This window comes from Pyrus communis, chromosome 1 (assembly GCF_963583255.1).
Source record: "Pyrus communis chromosome 1, drPyrComm1.1, whole genome shotgun sequence".
In the NCBI taxonomy this organism is placed as follows: Eukaryota; Viridiplantae; Streptophyta; class Magnoliopsida; order Rosales; family Rosaceae; genus Pyrus; species Pyrus communis.
The window spans coordinates 3676956-3696881 of NC_084803.1; the positions used below are offsets into that span (position 1 = coordinate 3676956).

Genomic DNA, 19926 nt, shown 5'->3' on the forward strand with positions numbered 1-19926 from the left:
AATTTGATCTAACGACTAAAATTATTATAATTTTTAAAAGGGCCTCCTGTTTTTAGCAGTTGGATCAAATTTCAAAGACCCGAATTTGTTGATTGGTAGAATTTGATGAAAGGGATCTGGGCGAGATTATTTAAACTAATACTGAGACTCTTTGAGAAGTAGATGTAGATTAGGTTGAGAGTGGTCAAGTCATTTGATAATTAGTCTTAAAGACCGAAACCAGCGCTTAATTACTTTTTTTAAAAGCGTTTGAGCATTTTCGAATAGACCTGATTTGGATGGTGAACCAAATGCAGTGGGCTCAGCCCAAAAAAATAACAAAAATATCGTGGGCTTTTGAAGTGGGCTTTGTAATGCCTCGTACAGTTAGGGTTAGGCGGCCTCAGCAGCTATAAATTACAGGTTAGCTCACTCTCCCGTCTCTCCGGCGCCTTCTACTCTAGTCTCTGCCTACTTCCAATCCAGAGTTCCGTCGGAACCTCCAACTTTCTGCAATTTGCTCTTACTGGCTTACTGGGTAATTAAATTTCATTTTTTATGTTTATATCGTTTTAGGTTTTGGGTTTTGTTTGTGGATTACGATGTAATCGGGGCTCCATATTCGAGTCAACAGCAGGCGCCCGATTGGTGGCGACCCGACTGCCGCTTGGAGCCAAAACTAAAACTCAGTAGTGGGTGAAGATCCTTGAAACTCAAAATTCCAATTTATTTCATGACACAATATCCGCTATACATTTTTCGAAATCTCTCCTTTTTGTTTGTTTTTATTTTTTTGTGTTTTGGTTGGATTTATGAAAAATAATAAAATTTGGGCACTCCAGTCAGACACGGGTGTTTGTTGCTAAATCCAATAACAAGCAACCTTTTGCATGGTGCCGAGAAATAGCTACTATCACGATTGGAGGAAAGATGTTATTTTTCCACGCTTTCCTTCAAATTTAAAGCAGCTAAATCTTCCAAATTTTATGAATAATTTGTTGGGTTTTGTGTTTTAAATCCAAATTTTTACTCTTTTTAGTGATTAAATGGAGAAGAATCTGAAGATTGTAGGTTTTAGTGTTGCATTGATGCAATGTGGCTGAATGAAAGATCCGTAATTGGTTTAATTGTTAGGTTTTGATGATCGAATCGGATTAGGAAGCCCTGTAAGTGTCGAGGGAGGCTCTATCTATACGAGTCAACAGCAAGAACCAGTTTGATGGTGCCTTGACTGCCGCTTGGAGCCGATATGAATTTGCCAATAGAAGATAGCTTGAAATCTTTTCTGTGGTTTCATGCTACAATTTTTGGCTACATACAAAGATGATGACACTCGTTTAAGTTTCTGCAACTGGTTTTTGAATTTGGATACAACATACGGAAACAATGTCCGTAGTTTCAGTGACGGGATTTGATGCTATACAAATGTTGTTTCAGCGGCCTGATGAAGCTCTTGTTAATTGTTGCAGGTTGCATATTTGACCGGTGAAGATCGGAAGGCTTTTGCTGCATGTTTAAACTTGGTGTTGCTGGATTATCCCTCTCATCAAGTAGCTTGTGTCATGTGTCTGGCGGAAACACCACCGTGACATCTCAGGTTAATAATCAAGTAAATTGTGCACATCTTCTCCGTAGTTTCTTTGGTTACCTTTCATCTTTGTAGTTTTTGTCGATTCTCAGTAATGTGATATGGATTCGATGCAGGTTTGGGAGTTGGGATCCAACAAATGGGAAAAAAGAGTAAATCAAAAGCTCCCAGTGAGGTGAATGATGATACAGTTGCTGCAGAAGAGGCAAATCTGCCATCTTCGGCGAAAAAGCCTATTTCTGAGGTTGATAAAACATCCTCAGCCAAAAAGAGGAAGAAACCCGAAACTGAAAAGGCTGAAAACCCTGTGTCTTCTGCAAAGAAGCCCGTTTCTGAGATTGATGAAATATTTGCAGCGAAAAAGAAGAAGAAAACCGAAACCGGAAAGGCTGAAAAACGAAAAGAAAACGCGATTGAGAAACCTGAGAAGCCGAAGACAAAGGAGGAGGATAAAGGTATTAGAGATGGCGGATTTGGGAGAAGGCAGGATGGACTCATGGTTTACACAGAAGATGAGTTGGGAATTAACAATGCGGATGCTGGAAACACTCCGCTTTGTCCGTTTGATTGTTCTTGTTGCTACTGATGAGATTTCCTGGTCTTAAGGAATTGACCAAAAAATAAAAAAAAAAAAAAAAAAAACAGAAATTTACAAAGAAAATAAGAAATGTATAGTTTCAAAAATCAGATTACTCAACAATTAGAAAACCCAGAAAGCAATTAAAACACAGAGAAGAATGAAATTTGAAACTTTCAACTAAAAAATGCCACAGAACCTCCATCGGGTCTCATTAAAACAACATTTCCCAACCATAAAGATGCCACAGATAAAAGGATTGTGACAACAATTCAGCACTTCCTTGTTTTTAAGGTACCAATATACAAACTGCAAAGAGTACTTAACCCTTAAGAAGACAGCAGTTCGCAGTTAGCGTTTGACTCGTTCATTCAACATGTGAGAGACCCCCACCTTCGGCCTTTGTCCTACGGATAAGAACAATCGACAAAATATGAAACATACACATACATCTGCTCTATTGACATGACATTAAGTTCTATGGATGGAGTTGTACTGGTAAACTGATGTGCTAAAGAAAATGCAATGCCCGTTAAGCGAGATTTAATGACGCCCGCTATGTCTAAATAAAGGAGTAATCGACATTTCTTTCAAAATGGCCAATATTACGATTCCACAGGGATAATGACGACTTACTTATGATCGGAAGGATTTGGCCTGAGTTCGTAAACAATTGTTGCGACAACATCTCTCTTCAACTGTTCGTCAGACAGGAAAATCTATTATTCGCAGAACCAACACAATAAAATATGCTCATATGGAATGAAAATTACCTTTGTAGCTTCGCCTTTAAAGCCAATGTACTCTATCTTAGTTGTATCACCACCAAAACTATTGGGAAAATGCAATGTGATGCTGGCCACGTTTTGAAATTTGGAATATCTAATTGTATGGACAAAAGTAATATCAGAAGGGTTGTTGAATGGTGAGATAAAAACTCAGATAAAAATTATATCCTCTTGATTTCAGTACCAAGTCAAAGGGACTTCAGTGCTCTCAATTGAAAACGAATAAGATTTCCTCCCAATTTTTATAGATATCATGTTCCCAAACATTACGACAAATGGTTTCTGTTGTACGGGAGGCAATGAATAAATACCTTGTCTGGTACTCCAACGTTCCTTGAAAATTTTCGACCAGATCCCACTCCTTACAACAACAAGAACACATGTTCAAAGCTGAAAAGTTTAACTTATCAATTAACTCTGCAACAAGCTAATGTGAACGCAATACCTGAACAGCTTGCATTCCTTGAGCATCTGAAAAGTCAATTCCTTCTTTGTTTATGAACCTAATTTAAGCAATGCAGTCCTAATTTTAGTATTTACAAATATAAAAACGAGATGAATTGAATATTGAACATCCATCAAAGCTGTTTCAATAGTTATTTTGTCAGAAAACTCATACAGGGCTACATACACTCATGACCACTACAATATACTGAAAAGAGAACAGAAACTCCCTGGATATTCCAAGTTAATTCCAAATCATAGGTATTGACTGCAAAAACTTGAAATGGACGAGACAAGAAAATTTGAAATCGATGCAAGGAAATGGTGGTACATTTAAGACAAAAAGATTGCCAATGAGTTTATTTGAGTAAAACGAATTATTACTTAAATCCTAGAGCTTCTTGCCACACCATTCTAACTAAACCAATATAAGAAGGCCTTGCCTTAGGTAGAGTATAGAAAAGGTCAAACTTACGCCCTCATCTTGGAAGGACTTGTTCCGTCAACACCACCTACAACTGATATGCTCTTGATCTTTACATCTGATGTAAATCTATCAAAAATAAATGAGAAAAAATATAATTAAGTTAGATGTATGCAACAACATCAGAGAATACTAGGTTCTAACTTCTAATAAATCTCTGAAGATGCCAACCAAATGTTTCATAAATAAGTACAGCTATATTATCATAGATAGCAGAAAACAAGCGATGAAAAGTTAAAATAGAAATAAATCCTCAGCATCATGACTTGTATCTCCTACGCTATGGGTTTCACAGAATTTCAAGCCATTCAAGAAACACGAAAGAAGCTTTGAGTGCACGACAAAAGGATAATTATAAAATGATGCACATATTAAGTGTCATGTTTTGGAAGAACCTGAAGATGCTACTGAGGTTAAGTCCCTTACTCAAACTTATACAGACCAGATTATGGAGAATCAGGCACATGTTACCATTGAAATTGAACGGAAAGATGGAAAACGGTAGAACTACTGAACCACTGGATCTACCTGTCCCCATCCATTTTGTGTTCACGCAGTCAATAACTCATGTTATAAACGACAAGATATAAAACAACAAAAATGGGACACTCACGGAATGTAAACAAGTAACTCAGGATCACCCTCATTGCTCTCCAAGTGTCCCTGTAGCAGAAAGTAGGACCAGTGAGCCTTCTTATTCCTATAAATTCAGACATAAATTACCACCAAAATATATGGCAAACCTGAACTGAATCTCAATCAGTAACCTCTTAAACTTGAGCTAACATATTGTCATGAAAATGTCATTCTGAAATTCATTTACATACTTACGAAATTTGCATTATTGCATTAATAAGGATGTCTACAAATAACGTTCGCAAAACTCTCTATTGTTTTGCTCAGAGGCAACACACCTTCAGAAAAAGAAGATAAAACATAAAATCACAACGAAGGGATCATTACCCCACTAGAATTCAGCCGTTGCTCCCAAGCTTTGAAAACCGACTTGACACTTCCTGGAACCGCCTCATTCAAAGCAGAAACCTACAAACCACCATTCGAAATTCTCTTAAGGAGGGACCAGTGCATATTAATGATTAGAATCCAAACAGAATTCAGCTGAAAGTGGCACGATGTCAATCAGCAAATCCGAGCTCCGTTGAAATATTTCATAAATTTCATTTACTGAACAATAAAGTGTGAAAGTACTCCAAAGAATCAACAAACCCACATCAGAAATCATCAACTACTCCTCAATCCTCATAAAATCACCCACACCGAAATCGAAAAACCCAACGAAACCCCATTTCATTGTTTTCCACCAAATCAAAAATTCCATGCACAACAAACACAATGCTTACTCAAAACGCTAGCAAGATTTAGAATTTCAGCTTAAAGGGTTAATCTGAGAATCTGAATCACTGTTCTTTCAACTACAAATTTCCTTCTGGGTACTTTCAGATGAGCCCAAAAAATCATCAAATAGTAAGCAGATTGCAAAAGCACCCAAAAAATCACATATATAGAGCAGCAGTGTGATAACTCATACAGTAAAAAAAAACGCAGGAACTGTAAAATTAAGAGTGAGAAAAGAAGAAAGGCAGAGAATTTAGGGACCTTGGGGAGGTCGATATGCTCGTAGAGAGTCCAACCGGACGAACAATCGTGATCTTCGCAGCTGTGATCGTGCAAGCAAGCCATCTCTCTTTCCCTTCGATCGCTGAATTTCTCACCAGACAAATAGATGAAGGAAGAAAATAGACGCAACCAGAAATAGGAGCGAACCGTTGCATTTTCAAGGGAAATTACATTTTTCGCCCTTTATGGTGAATTCCGAAAATGGCCACTGTTTTCACAAAGCTCCTTCTTTTGACATTCGCATGGAAAGCTCAAGCGCGCGAGCTCTGAGGGATATATAGGTCCGAGATCTATATATTTAATGAAAATTTAAAAATTAATAAAAAGTAGTGTTGAGACCTAATAAACGGTAGGATTACATCTAAAGATCTTGTAATATTTTCGTTAATTTGTACGCAACATATTTATTAAAACACAAAATTTCTTCTTTTTTTTTCACAATAATAGTGAGTTATAAATCACGTTTTTCAATGAATTTTAAGGATTTTTACAAAATTTAATATAACCCAAAATTTAAATCGTTATAGGCTTATAGCCACACCACATGTTTAATAAATCTACTTTGGGATATTCCCAAGATTTTCGACACGTACAAATCTCTTTGCAGGCACCACTACTAGTTTGTATTTTTTTTTCTATTTTTTTAACTTTAAAAATCAATAAAAAATAATTTCAGAATCTAATAAACGTTAATATCACATATAAAGGTCGTGCAATTTCCATAACTCCCCACACAAAATATTTGCTTAACTTCCACACAAAGGTCGTTCTCCTCACACGCAGAACAAGGAAGCTAGCGTGCTAGCGATCCTCCTCAAATACAGCACAAACAAGTGGCGCATCTCGGAGGAAGACTTGTCATAGGGGCAAAAAGCATTCTTCAAAATTTCTTTGAGATATTACTTGTCATCACAATATCGTAACGCCGATACAGTTCAGTAAAACTCTTTCCCCAGGGGAAGAAAAATTATGTGGCCTCCGGGCAAACAAAAACAAAGAGAATTCTCTGCATATCAAACTCTCGTCTGGGAGTACACTCGACGTCGATCCGGACCCTGTTGCCGTAGATCTAGAAACAGAAACTCCTAGCGGATAAAATTATCGATTTCATCTAACAATTAAGTGGATCGTCTTTGGGCTCCCCTCCAAGCAGGTCATCATCATATGAAACAGGCAACCTTAACCTATCACGAACAGAAACGTGTTTCACTTCGGGGTTTGACTGATTGGCTTGAGTCTGCAGTTCATGTAGGACCGGTAAATCATCCGACACATTGGCTGGAGTACCATCCTTGGATGAATTGGCAGATGAGCCTTCTTTCCTTTGCTCTATTGCTGGTCTATTTGGTTTCTTGAATTGCTTCTGCATGAGGAAAGAAAACATAAAAAAGTCACTAACACACACTCTTACTCTAATGACATTTTAATTGAAGTTTGGGCATAATAATACCATAATCTATATAAAATATGATTAATTGTGTACCTCAAAGTCCCTTGCTTTTTTCATTATCTCTCTATAGGCCTTTGGTTCGCGTGATTTAATGATATTCCAAAGTATCCCACCACCATATCGGAAACGTCTGCCATCAGAAGTCATCTGACCTCCGCATGCCTGGATTGCATCCACCTGAAAAGTTTCATCATTTCATCATCGATTATGCCATGGTCTCTAGCAGGGAAAAAATATCCTTTCTCCAGATACTGGATTCTCTCTGGACTGCAAGTAATTAATAACTAATACACTGAAACTTAGAAACACTTGTAACAACCACATCTAATAAAATTCCGAAACTACTCAAAGGAGATACTTAACTAAGAATATCGCTCCCTACAATCAAAGCAAGCTCATAGATGTTCACAATGACAAAAAAAATCTGTTAACCATCCCGGGATAGAGCTTTGTGGTGCCTGGGGGAGGAGCAAACATGAATGATGAGCTTCTTAAATGAAAAAGAGATAGTGCTTCATCTCGTATCTCTTACATGTGTTTTGCATGCATATTGGCTAATTTAACGCTAAGAAAAAATCACATCAACATACACAAATAGCACACGATGGAGTGGTCATCCAGGGGACATCAGAGTTCAGAGCACATGATTGTAAGGAGCAAAATGGCTTCTGCAAGAGAAATCTGCAAGGGTAGGGAAACAATACTAAGCATCAGACATTATGAAAGGCTGTATGGCCAAATAGTGTGGATAAGCATCGTCAGCCCTAAGCTGATCCATTAAGCAACCCAGAATCTCACCTTCCCGTCGAAAATTTCAGTTGAATTATTCAAGTCCATTCTCACTGAAGGGTACCCTACGTCCCTAACTTCCGTGTAAAGCTAAAATGTGAATGGGCTAGAAAGAACAGATGGATCAGGATGCAAAACAACCCTAAAAGTACCCATAAAGCATTTCTGGATGCATAACTCATCCTCCAAATTCCAGGATTCCCATTAGCAAATTCGCAAAAGATCCAAAGTGTTCAAGAAGGAATAGAATAGAATTGACAAGAAGAATCATAATAGATAATGCTCAATTGAAGTCACTAAAAACCCATCTATGAGTTCGAAGCCCATGTTCCGGACATTAGCACCAAGGTCTGATCCCTAAGGCTATGATGTGAAGTGGGCTAAAAAGGGATACAGGTGGCTCAGGGTATAAAGGAAACCTCAAAGAGTACCCATAAAGTTGTCCAGGCACATAACCCATTCGCCCAAAACATGATTATCATTACTGAATTGACAGGAAAATTGTACTAGATGGTTTTCATTGATAACATCACTGGAAAGCCAGCTCAGATGTACTCAGCACAAACTTCGTAACACTAGCCGCAAGGTCGGAACATCGCAAAAGTATGGCACTTGAATTCAGATAAACATGTACTCGCTAATGGTGTCTGCCAAAGACATTTTCAGTGGAACGATTACAATGTACAAACAGTAATGCAGGCCAGTTGAGCAAAAAAAGAGAATATAAAAAGATAACAAGAATGATCGTGAGTTAAATAAACTGAAATTTCTTTGCATTTCCACGAAAGCATAACAAAGGGTACCATACCTCTTTAATGAGATCACTCAATGCAGCAATACCCAAGCAACCAACAGCAGTATATACCAAATACGATTTCCTCTCCTTCAGTCGCTTACATGTCTCTATCACAAACCTGCAAAGCAAACAAAATCATGTTAAAACCCACAAAAGATCTCCAAAACATGTAATTACTTTGGTTCTTAACTGGGGCGGTCATAACCTGTCAATGTCAGTCCCAATACTCGCAGTCCAATGGCCGTTATTCCTCTTCTTGTTCTTCTTTTTCTTCTTCTTTGGCTTGGGCTTCTGATTCGGGCCCTGACGTTCTTGGTTTGCTACACTGACATTGCCACCACTGCCCTGCCCCGAACCATACCCACTTTGTGAATTGAAATCCACAAGCTCTCCTTCTTCGACATCGAGCATCTCAACATCCCCACCATCCATGAAGTCATCATCTTCAAATACTGCATCCAATACGTTGTCTTCTCCTTCCATTTAACTCTTCCTTCAATTGGTAAAAACTGCACCCAAAAAATAATACAGATTATTTCCAGCTCTGATGAAATCTCAACAGAAAACCCAACACTGTAATTTCTCTGAGGCAAAACATCAAACACTTTCCAGGCGAAAAGTTGAAGAGTGACCTACGTACCCTAATTCGAATCAACGTCTACAACCAACAAATAATCCACATAAAATCATCCAAAAAATTAACAAAAACAATAAAAGAAACAAACTTCCATAAATCTGTTGTGATTTTCTTTTTTGCAATGAACAAACCCTAACCATGCAGAAAACGAAAACCTACCGATTCTAAGCTGCTGGAATTTGTGCGCTAGGTCAAGGTACAAGGACGATCAAGCCTAACCCGGGCGTGCGGCGTCGTTTCGTCGTAGGTTATGGTGGGTTTACAGTACAGAAGGCTAAGCGAAGGTGGTGGCGGTAATCAATAGTTCTTGTGTATGGGTGCGTGCCTGGAAATCAGAATATTTATACGTTCTTACGGATTTGGGATTTTATTGGTCTCTCCGTTATGGGCTGAAAGTTATTGGGCTCTTTTATATTTCCCTCACATTGGGCCTTTAATAGCTAAACAAGCCCAATGGATGGACAATCTCAGAGGATGATATTTTAAGATATTTTTTTTTTTTTTTTTGGTCAACTATAACTTACACAATTTTCTTTTCTCAGTATTTTGCCTACTTGTCATATTGATAATTAATTCTATATGTATCAAAAAATGTTAAATTTTTCTTTTTAAAAGTGGCTTATTGTATTAACAAGACACATATTATTGAATAAATCATACATACTTAATACACCTTATGTTTTTTTTTTTTCAATTAAAAATTATTTTACTACACCCCACATTCCCAACATACACTTTACATTTTCTACATACACCCCACATTCTTCAAATTTTATAATACTCATTTTTTATTTTTATAAATTAGAATGACTTTGGAGTAAAACTCTAACATCCAATGTGATTGATGTGGAGAGAATAAAATTGTCACTTAAGAGGCACTAATTGAATGGAATGAGTTATATTGTAGTAATTAACCATTGAATGGAATGAGTTATATTGCAGTAATTAATCATTGAATGGAATGAGTTATGTTGCAGTTATTCACTATTGAAAATAGTGAGAACTTCCTAAGAGAGAAGCCTTCAGATAATCGGGTTTTTTGTGAATTGTAATTAAATATTAAGCTTAAATCAATCAATAATAGGCATGGGTGGTATAGTTTTGACATGCCCGACCCGATATTCTCCAAATATCAGGGTAGGTACGTGTTGGCTGACATCTGAAGGTGACGAAGCCATATTAGGATGCATGAAAACTAGAATAAATAAGACTTATAAATTTAAATATAATTAATATTTTATTGAATAATATGTTCAGAGCATACAACTAATTAGAACACTAAAAATGAAAGAATATAAATCTGAATGAATAAAAGGATGGATCCTACACCGAGATGAGTTGAAAATGTCAATGCAAAAGTGCCTTGACGTCAGAATTATACGTCTCGATTCTATGTTAGATACTTCACCACCGAAGAGCCATGCAAACTAGCGAAGACGAAAACACCACAAATAATTGGCCCATAGTTAGGTACGATCGTGGTTGGGAAGTGATCAGGAAAACCAAGTGAGGTCGCGGTCCATCATCGGAGAACATAGTTTCCTCGAGTCCCAAGTCATGTCGCCGGAGCAGATGGTGGTTCCATCGATGCCAAGCGTTTGATGAGGGTGGTGGTCAGTGGTTGCAGGTATAGGTGCGAGTATAGCTCGGGGAGAGGGAGAGCGTCGAGAGAGAGAGCTCTAAGAAAGGGAGAGATAGTGTGAGAGAGAGAGAGAGAGCTGTGAAACTTTCCCAAGAGAGACACGGGGAGAAGGAGAAGAGAAAAGAGAATAATGGGGTGGAGGGGGACAACATCAAAAGTAAGTGGGCCCCACGTGCGCACACATTAAGATCCAAAAATAATGTTTGAAAAATAAAAAAAAATAAAAAAAACCCAAAAGCATCCCAAACTTGGTGAAATTACTAAAATTTCATTTTCGTTCTATAAATCCCGGGACAGGCTATCACAAGTTTCTTGGGAAATCACAAGCAAATATGTGGGACTAATCTCCCTTGAAATCAAAATCAGAGAATAAAATAACGCATATAGCTTGGTTAGGGTTTTGTTTAACAATGGAGAGTGAAAGATTTTGATTGTTAAAGAAGATAAATAATAGGTTAAAAGTGTTTTAGGGTGTGTTTAGAGTATTTTTTTTTTTAACGTAATAAGGTTAAAATTGTCATTGTATAATAGGGTACATAAGTAATTTAACATTAAATTTTATTGTGGGATGTTAATAAAAAAATCTTAAAAGTTCCATGCAGTATTTGTTCATAAAACTTGGTATTACGTGAAAAGAAAAGATTAACTCGATAGTTAGACTCTAAAAACAACTATGTGTGTAGGATTGGTAACTTTAGGCTTTGTTTGTTGGAAGTTTTAAAAAAACACTTTTCGGTACTATTCACTTTTAACGAAAATGATATTTTTACTCTAAAAAATCACTTATGATACTATTCACTTACAACACATTTTTGTCATTTTGATTAAAACTCAACGTTTTCAAACTATTTTCATTAGTTTTCCTTTGTTTTTTTTCCCATTTTTCATTCAAACAATATTTCAACATAAACTTAATCAAGGAGAAGTATTTGTGAAAGCTGAAAAGAAGCACACTGCTTTAGTCTAAACCAGTGGCGAATCCAAGATTTGAACATTGAGGGTTCCAATGTTAAAGGTCTAGGTTTTTTTAAAGGAAACAAAGCATGGAGCGCGGAAAAAAAATTTCATTTTATTTATTAAGGCATTTCGTCGAACACTTGGTAAGTTTATTGTTGTCAACTGAACCATATTGTGCTTATATCAACAAATACAGGCACATGTTGAAGCAATATGATGAGTGTCGTGAAGAGGATTTATTGAATCCTTCCGACACAACTTGTCAAGTACTACCAAAATATGTTTAACATGTATTACATCAAATATGGCTAGCGCAAAATATGTACACATACCAACATTCGAAATGTAAGATGAAAATCTTCGCATGTATATTTTTCAACTTCGAATAATCCTGAAACAACAGTACATCCGGCGTCCGCCACTCGTCTACACTCTACAGCAATACAAAATACCAAAAAAAAAAAAAAAAAAAAAAAAAGAATCTTGTGTAGGTTCATTGAATCCGCCCAGATTGGATATTTTATAATCAAAGGCCATCTCCCGCTGGGCAGTGCGAATGATAAAAGTCCACAACAGTGTTGGAGTTGATGTGAAAGGTGGAGTGAAATTTTGGATTCGATAAATAGAATATGATTTTTTTTCCCTTTCGAATTTTCTTTAATTATTTATTTATTTATTTAAGCAGTTATGATTAAACGAGAAATGTCAACATCTTTATATTTTTTTTCTTCTTATATATTCTTATATTATTTTCTTTCTCTATAAAAAAATTTTAGATGTCAATATCTTATATTAATTTGTTTATAAAAATAATAAAATAAAAAACAATAAATAAGAGTAAAGAAGAAAATGATAGAGGAATAAAAAAAAGAGAATCCTATCCATTCGAAAAGAAAAACAAAAGAGAAAGGCCACATTCATCATGTCATCATCGATACTTGTTTTCTTGACCACGGAATTGCCTGGAATCTTGTCTTCTGCTTCATAAAATCGAATAGTAAATTAGATACCCTTTTATGCATCATCATTTTTGTATCATTTTGAAATAATGTGATTGTTTAAAACAAAACAAAAAAAACACAAAATATTTAAGTGATATTTTATGGATTTATCCAAGTTTAATCGTTTGATACAAGCGATATATATATATACACACTCGTGGAGGAGTAAAACCAATATAGCAAAAATAAAAATTACAAACTCGTGCTCACGTTAGTGATAAAATAAAAGCATGGACAAACAATTTGAAATTTCACCAACTAAATTTCAATTGGGAGAACAGAATTGTTATTTTACCACGAAAAACAATGCTAAACCACACCTTGATTGCTAATGACCCGTAGTTGAAATGATTAAAAGTAATTATTTTTACGCTCGAAGTTTGAAGCTCGATTATCCATCCTTAAGTATTTTTCCGTATAAAAGAACCAAAAATACACATCAACCCAAAAACAATAATAAGTCACATGAGTTTCTAATAAACTATGTTACATTGGTTAGAATTTTGTACTCCTTATTTGTATTCAAAATCCAACTCCCAATAATATACATTGTTCTAAAAATTTTCCCCTAGGTACTAAGCGGTCGGGCACCGTTTTGATTAATGTATAGGGTTTGAAAATTATGAAATGGCGCCTAAACTTTCTTAGTCCGCTTAGGCACATGTCTAGCCCGCCCAGACCTGCCTAGGCACCTGCTTAGGTCGCGACTCACTTAGATAGAAAATATATAACTTTTATTTTGCATTCTATTTTTTTAATAAATTGTAAGAGACTTGTTGTATACTTAAATGAATACATTATATTGTTGTTCCTCATGTGTCATTATGTTCCAATACTTCATAATATATATATATATATATATTTTGTAGTTATGATGAAATTATAATATTAAGTATAACCAGACACTTATTTAACACGAAATATAATAGATTTACTTAAATTCGTCTAGACTCCTCTTAGACACTAAGGGTGCGTTTGTTTGGACAGATTAGGGGGGACTGGACTAGATTAGACTAATTGCTAGTGTAGTCCCATGTTTGTTTTGGACAAGGATTAGGTCTAATGAGTTTAGGTAGGACTCGCTCTGATTATACACTTCGTTAGAAGGTATTAGCGAAGCCCACCAAAAATGAAGGTCTTAGCTAATCCCGTCTCTCCTCTCTCCTTCACACCTTCCCGCATCAGTCGCTGCTACAGCAGCCGCTCTCTCGTCGTCTTCTTCTGCTTTGCACCTTCGCCAGCTCCCCTCTCCTTCCTCGTCGCACCGCCTATAGCCGTGAAGCGTGTAGGTGATCAACGACGGACCTGCATCACCCACGAGTTTGATGCTCTTTGTTGCGTCGCAAGATCGGAGTTCCAGAAGTAGATGGAAAAGAAATACACAGAGGGGAGTCAAGAGTGTGATGAAGATGAAATTTGGGTCCCGCTTTCTTAATTTTGAATTTTGAATTGGGTTTTCTGCCTCCCTTTTCTACATAATATTGGTTTCTCATGTACTGTTTGATTTCTTGCTTTTCATTTGATGGGTTAATCGATTGGAATTCTGGATTCGTTTATTTGATTTGGGTTTTTTTTTTCCTCTCTTTTTGGTGAATGATTTGGGTTAGTGTTCATTTGCTAGATCCGTTTCCGAGTTCATAGATTTTGATGCTTTTGATGTTGTATTGAATCTTAATTTGTTGATTAATAGCTTAAAGTTACCAACTTTATTTCCGGAATTGGTTGATTCTTAATTTATAATGAGTTAAGTTTCTTCTGGATTTGGAACTTTTTTAGTAGAATGAATTCATGGATTTTGATGATCATATGCAAATAAGCTGCATAATGTTTAAAGGGTTTATATCTGTTGTCTCATTATCCTGTTTTCGTCCGGTACTGTACTAAACGCTTCACTAAGTTAGTCCAGTTTAGTCTAATCTAAGCCAATCTAGTTTAGTCCTTGAAGCTAATCCAGTATGAGACAGTCCAGTACAACAAGCACCCTAAATCCCAACATGCTGCTGGATTAGCGTCTACTGTTTGTTAGAAGCTTTATAATATATAATAATCGAATACAGACTATCGATTTTACAAAAAATATTAAAATTGTTTGAAACTTTATGCGCTTGTAATTCCCGGAACATGTTGGCTCCTCAGACATGGCGCTGACGTGTACGTCCCAGATTGCATGAACTCCACAACCAAAGCGTTTCCGATGGGGCCCGCAACTTGATCAAGAAAGTCTTACTGACAAAGAAAGGCCCACGTGATCACCAATAAATATGCACCCAACCTTGAGCCTCTACCAATCAGACACCCCAAAAATTCACCGGAAACGTCATGACTCGGTTTGCCGGCGCAGTCGTCCTCCTATTTCTCTACTCCGTCTTGGCTTCCGCAGCCGGTAGCCGGGACCTGATTGGAGACGTTTTGCGATTACCATCGGAAGCTTCCAGATTCTTCGGGAGAGGCGATGATGCTCCCGATCAGCAAGACGACGGCACCGTCGGGACCAGGTGGGCTGTTCTGATCGCCGGCTCCAATGGTTACTGGAATTACAGGCATCAGGTAATATTTTTCCCTGCATATCAATTATATCGTATTTCTTAATTTAAAAATGTTTATTTTTTATTTTATTTTATTTTTTTGTAATTTAGTTTTTAGTAGAATTTGAGTAATAATTTTGGATGTTAATTTCACTTTTTCGATTGTTTAATATCCGAAATTCTGTATTGGAAAGTTTATGATTGTATAATCTCGTTTAATTTGAGTTTATGATTGTATAATCTCGTTTAATTTAACTTTAAATGATCTAATTTCTGTTTATTTTACCTTTTTTTGCTTTCGAATTTGTCAAATTAAATTCACGAAGATTGAGTTTGTTGTGGAAGTAATGTGAATTTAGCTCAAGTTTGTTTCTTTCTTATTCTCCTTGATTTCGTCTCGTTTTTTGACATCGACTTTGGTTTATAGATAACACAGAGCTTGAATTTTGATATGGAATTTGTTTTAGAACTCACATGAATCTCATCAGAATCCGAAAGAATCGAACTTTGACATAATCTTTAGCTTGTATGTAACACAGAGTCTCAAATTTTCAATATTTATGTAGAATCCGAAAGAATCGAACTTCGATATCTATCTTCCTTGTTGATAGAAATTTTTTTGCCAAATTCCATTTGCCGAAAGCTTGTATCTATATTCGAAAGAAAGAAACTTCCATTTGTTGATCGAAATTCAAACTGACCTTTTTAGTCTGTTTTTGTTGTTAGGCTGATATTTGTCACGCCTATCAACTACTGAAGAAAGGTGGGTTGAAGGATGAAAACATCGTTGTATTCATGTACGATGATATTGCTTACAACGAAGAGAACCCGAGGCAAGGAGTCATCATTAACAGCCCGCAGGGGAGTGACGTTTACGAAGGAGTTCCAAAGGTCCGATACCTTCCCCTTTAGGTGTTCGTTTACTTTTGAGTTGTCAGTTGTAAAAATTCTCCTCATTTCGGTCAATTTTATTATGGCAGGATTACACTGGGGAAGATGTTACCGTGAACAACTTTTTTGCCGCTATCCTTGGGAATAAAACTGCTCTGACCGGGGGTAGTGGGAAGGTTGTGGATAGCGGTCCAAATGATCATATTTTCATATACTACACCGATCATGGTGGTCCTGGAGTTCTTGGTTAGTAGCTCTTGAGAAGCAACTTCTATGATTTTATTTGGCCTGCTTTAGGTGTCTTTTGTAAGAGCGATATTGGTGGATTGCTTATGTTAGTTCGGTAGAGCAAGTATCCCACACTTTCGTATATGTTGCGGATAGCGATCCCACAAATATTTCTATATATACTATTTTGATTGTGGTAGTCTCAGAGTTCTTGGTTAGTAGCTCTGAGAAGAGCAAATACCACAACTTTTTGGTGTAGCCTTTTGCCTGATTGGGAGATATCAAGTCTACGCATGAAATACTGATATTCTTTTGCCTGTATCCCTTATCTTATCTACTTACTCTTTTCCTAGGGATGCCGACTAGTCCTTATATTTATGCTAACGATCTGATAGAAGTCTTGAAGAAGAAGCATGCTGCCGGAACCTATAAAAGCTTAGTAAGTTATTAGTTGAACTGCAAAGTGTAGACGGATGGATGCATGTACAACTAGCGTTGGCCTAATTCTTAAAACTGCAGGTATTTTATCTGGAAGCTTGTGAATCTGGAAGTATCTTCGAGGGTCTTCTTCCGGAAGGTTTGAATATCTTTGCAACCACTGCGTCGAATGCAGAAGAGAGCAGTTGGGGAACTTACTGCCCTGGAGAGTATCCTAGTCCTCCCCCAGAATACGAGACCTGCTTGGGTGACTTGTATAGTGTTGCTTGGATGGAAGACAGGTACGAAGACTTTTTGTTTGCATATCCTTATTGGAAAACAGCAATTGCAGCTTCCTTTGAAACAAAAGGACTATTTCAAGTTGGTTTTTCTGATCGGTGTTTGGATTGCCTTTTCAAGAATAAGTTTTTTTCTCAGGTTATAGAGTGAAACTGTTCAAATTGTAAATTACTACTTTGATATTTGACATTTCAACTTGTGAACAGTGACATACACAACTTGAGGTCAGAAACTTTGCACCAGCAATATGAACTGGTAAGAATTTGTCCCTTACATTGCTATAGAACAAGTAGAGATTTTTGTTTTGTACTGAAAAGAATTGTTCATTGTCCCGTTATAATTTAGGTAGACTAGTTGTTTATATTAAGTTTTAGGGTTTGGCCAGGAAGTATCAAGATGCCCCTACTTCGATGTGTTCTTGGTAGTTGCTAATGGCAATTCTTTGGTTTCATAATGATGGCCCAGGTTAAAACGAGGACAGCCAATGACAATTATGGATTTGGTTCTCATGTCATGCAATACGGCGATGTAGGGCTCAGCAAGAACAACCTCTTTGTGTACATGGGGACAAATCCTGCAAATGACAACTACACTTTTCTAGGTGAGAACTCCTTGAGGCCATCTTCAAAAGCTGTCAACCAGCGCGATGCTGATCTTCTTCATTTCTGGCATAAGGTTTAATCTCTTTCCCCCGTGAATACTATTGCCGTTTCTGATAATATGTGTACTGGTCATCTTTTGGAAGATCTAATCCCCTTGTTATCATTTTCCTCTGCCTTTCTGGTTGCAGTATCGTAAGGCTCCAGAAGGCTCTGCAAGGAAAGTTCAAGCTCAAAAGGATTTTGTTGAAGCAATGTCTCACAGAATGCACATAGATCAGACCATGAAGCTCATTGGGAAACTCCTGTTCGGAATTGAAAAAGGCCCACAAGTACTCAACGCTGTTCGACCTGCTGGGCAGCCGCTTGTTGATGACTGGGACTGCCTTAAGACAATGGTAAAACTTCTGCTGTTCAATCTCTCGTCAATGATTTAAAACATTTCTGAAACTTTTAAGATTACGCCAATTAGTTGCCTGATGGGTCTTATTGTACAGGTGAGGAGTTTTGAGACACATTGTGGATCCCTATCTCAATACGGGATGAAACACATGCGTTCCCTGGCAAACATCTGCAACGCCGGAATGACACAGGAGCAGATGGCCGAGGCTTCAGCACAAGCCTGCGTGAGCGCCCCTTCTGGTCGCTGGAGCTCCCTGCACCGGGGATTCAGTGCGTGATTTGTAAGCAAAATGTGGAATTTGAATAACCAGTCTGGCCGCCATCTATATGCAAACAAACACACGTATATAAGGATCAATTTCGATGAATGTTATTTCGATTGCTTGGGTGGAACTTTGTAAATACCAGCTCAAGCTCAAGCTTGTCTGCTGTACTAGATTGCTTTGTAATGGACGTACTTTTAAACTTGTAAGTATTGTTAGCGCGTTTGTTATGTATGAATCTGTACGTCTCTTCCCTCGTAGGTTATAAAAAAGTTTGCAATTTATGATATAATGTCATTAGTATTGTGATTATAGCAGTACCCTTTATGATTGAAATTAGGCTTGAATATCAATATGATCTTTCTATTTTACTTTATCGGTCAATTTGGTTTCCGTGTTTTCAATTTGGCTAAATTGATTCTTGTGTTGCCTTTTCTTAGTCAATCTTAGACAATTTGTTAAATGACCATTAAAATAGACGTGTCTTGCACATGAGATGGTAATCGTCAATCATTTGATCTTGCATGGGTTTACTTTGAAGTTACATTTTTGTCCTCTTATGTGCGAGGCACATGTCAATTTTAATCGTCCTTTAATGGATTGTCTAAAATTAGCTAACGAAGGTGAACACAAGGACCAATTCAGCTAAATTAAAAACACGGAAACCAACTTGACCGATAATGATGACGTTTAAGCTTGAAATTATCATAGAGTAACTTAATGATAAAATCTTTTATTCTCATTTCCCGGACTTAACATGAAAGTTTATCCGGCTTTGTTTCGACATGTAATTTAATTCGGAGTTAAAAGTACGTCGTCGTTTCATAAGATATCAGGAGTACATGCGTCCAATCCTTACATTTCCTTCCTCAACTTGCTCCAACCCGTAGCTGCCTTAATCGAGGGAAGCAACAGCCACGTTGTGGGTCCTACAGAGAGCCGTATACTATTTGCCCTCATGAAATCGAATATGGATTTGTCATTAGTTCGTTAATATTCTTTTTAATCTTGGAAAACTCCAAAAACTTTGAAATAAAGTGATTTTATAACTAATAAGACAACAGTGGGAATCTAACTCGTATATAATCTCCTAATAATGCATATCTATTTTTGATAATAAGATAAGTTTGTAACAATATTCACACTAAAAACAGACAGCTCACCATGTTGGACTTCATATTAAAATATTTTAAATTTCTCGACTTCTGTTGTTTACAAAGAAATATATCATACGAGAGTAACGCTATGCTTAGTTGCTCAAGTGCACATGCTAGTCATCAATTGAAGTCAAATAAGCTTCTCAAAATCCCAAAATCTAACGCGAACAATTATTATAAAGGAAAATTAATGAAAATGATTTGAAAATTTTGAGTTTTAACGATAAAAACAAAATAAAAGGTAAATTGAATAGTATCAGGATTAACTTTTTAGTGTAAAAATATAATTTTTTGTTAAAGTGAACAATACCGCGAGTTTTTCGTTAAAACTCTCTTATTATAATGCATTTTACCATTTGCCAAAATTCACAAAT

General features: G+C 36.8%; 4 protein-coding genes across 6 annotated transcripts; 2 read left to right on the forward strand and 2 right to left on the reverse strand.

The window, feature by feature from the left end:
• Window positions 1–402: 402 nt before the first annotated feature.
• Window positions 403–2225, forward strand: LOC137743534 (uncharacterized protein C6G9.01c-like). Of its 3 annotated transcripts, none has more exons than XM_068483451.1 (3): window positions 403–517; window positions 1449–1576; window positions 1684–2225. In XM_068483451.1, exon 3 carries the CDS (start codon window positions 1707–1709, stop codon window positions 2151–2153), a length of 447 nt encoding a protein of 148 aa, XP_068339552.1. In that variant the 5' UTR covers window positions 403–517; window positions 1449–1576; window positions 1684–1706; the 3' UTR covers window positions 2154–2225. The 3 variants fall into 3 exon arrangements, with proteins under 3 accessions (XP_068339552.1, XP_068339566.1, XP_068339559.1); XM_068483458.1 differs by having other exon boundaries at window positions 440–517; window positions 1114–1576; XM_068483465.1 differs by having other exon boundaries at window positions 439–1588.
• An 80-nt stretch (window positions 2226–2305) lies between these two features.
• LOC137743525 (uncharacterized) lies at window positions 2306–5696 on the reverse strand. Its single transcript, XM_068483441.1, has 9 exons — window positions 5478–5696; window positions 4824–4904; window positions 4474–4523; window positions 3852–3929; window positions 3378–3435; window positions 3244–3293; window positions 2918–3026; window positions 2781–2842; window positions 2306–2551 (listed from the first exon to the last, which is right to left on the reverse strand). The coding sequence occupies exons 1-9, from the start codon at window positions 5559–5561 to the stop codon at window positions 2512–2514; spliced, it is 612 nt and encodes a 203-aa protein (XP_068339542.1). The 5' UTR covers window positions 5562–5696; the 3' UTR covers window positions 2306–2511.
• Window positions 5697–6374: 678 nt separating this feature from the next.
• LOC137737082 (uncharacterized) lies at window positions 6375–9486 on the reverse strand. The gene is made up of 5 exons (XM_068476447.1): window positions 9330–9486; window positions 8739–9042; window positions 8546–8651; window positions 6982–7125; window positions 6375–6861 (listed from the first exon to the last, which is right to left on the reverse strand). The coding sequence occupies exons 2-5, from the start codon at window positions 9014–9016 to the stop codon at window positions 6610–6612; spliced, it is 780 nt and encodes a 259-aa protein (XP_068332548.1). The 5' UTR covers window positions 9017–9042; window positions 9330–9486; the 3' UTR covers window positions 6375–6609.
• A 5553-nt stretch (window positions 9487–15039) lies between these two features.
• LOC137735204 (vacuolar-processing enzyme) lies at window positions 15040–18687 on the forward strand. Its single transcript, XM_068474611.1, has 9 exons — window positions 15040–15317; window positions 16022–16186; window positions 16276–16432; window positions 16768–16853; window positions 16934–17133; window positions 17338–17386; window positions 17597–17806; window positions 17922–18128; window positions 18228–18687. The coding sequence occupies exons 1-9, from the start codon at window positions 15090–15092 to the stop codon at window positions 18408–18410; spliced, it is 1485 nt and encodes a 494-aa protein (XP_068330712.1). The 5' UTR covers window positions 15040–15089; the 3' UTR covers window positions 18411–18687.
• Window positions 18688–19926: the final 1239 nt, after the last annotated feature.

Bases quoted from the DNA above. Each gene is read 5' to 3' on its own strand.
- LOC137743534 (XM_068483451.1), top strand. From the start codon at position 1,707: ATGGGAAAAAAGAGTAAATCAAAAGCTCCCAGTGAGGTGAATGATGAT.
- LOC137743525 (XM_068483441.1), bottom strand. From the start codon at position 5,561: ATGGCTTGCTTGCACGATCACAGCTGCGAAGATCACGATTGTTCGTCC. The intron at 3,027-3,243 runs GTATTTATTCAT...CCATACAATTAG, and splicing joins ACGTTGGAGTACCAGACAAG to ATATTCCAAATTTCAAAACG. The intron at 2,552-2,780 runs GTAAGTCGTCAT...TCTTATCCGTAG, and splicing joins CCAAATCCTTCCGATCATAA to GACAAAGGCCGAAGGTGGGG.
- LOC137737082 (XM_068476447.1), bottom strand. From the start codon at position 9,016: ATGGAAGGAGAAGACAACGTATTGGATGCAGTATTTGAAGATGATGAC. The intron at 8,652-8,738 runs GTTATGACCGCC...TTTGCTTTGCAG, and splicing joins ATTGGGACTGACATTGACAG to GTTTGTGATAGAGACATGTA. The intron at 6,862-6,981 runs GTACACAATTAA...TTCCTCATGCAG, and splicing joins AAAAAGCAAGGGACTTTGAG to AAGCAATTCAAGAAACCAAA.
- LOC137735204 (XM_068474611.1), top strand. From the start codon at position 15,090: ATGACTCGGTTTGCCGGCGCAGTCGTCCTCCTATTTCTCTACTCCGTC. The intron at 15,318-16,021 runs GTAATATTTTTC...TTTTGTTGTTAG, and splicing joins ACTGGAATTACAGGCATCAG to GCTGATATTTGTCACGCCTA. The intron at 18,129-18,227 runs GTAAAACTTCTG...CTTATTGTACAG, and splicing joins GGGACTGCCTTAAGACAATG to GTGAGGAGTTTTGAGACACA.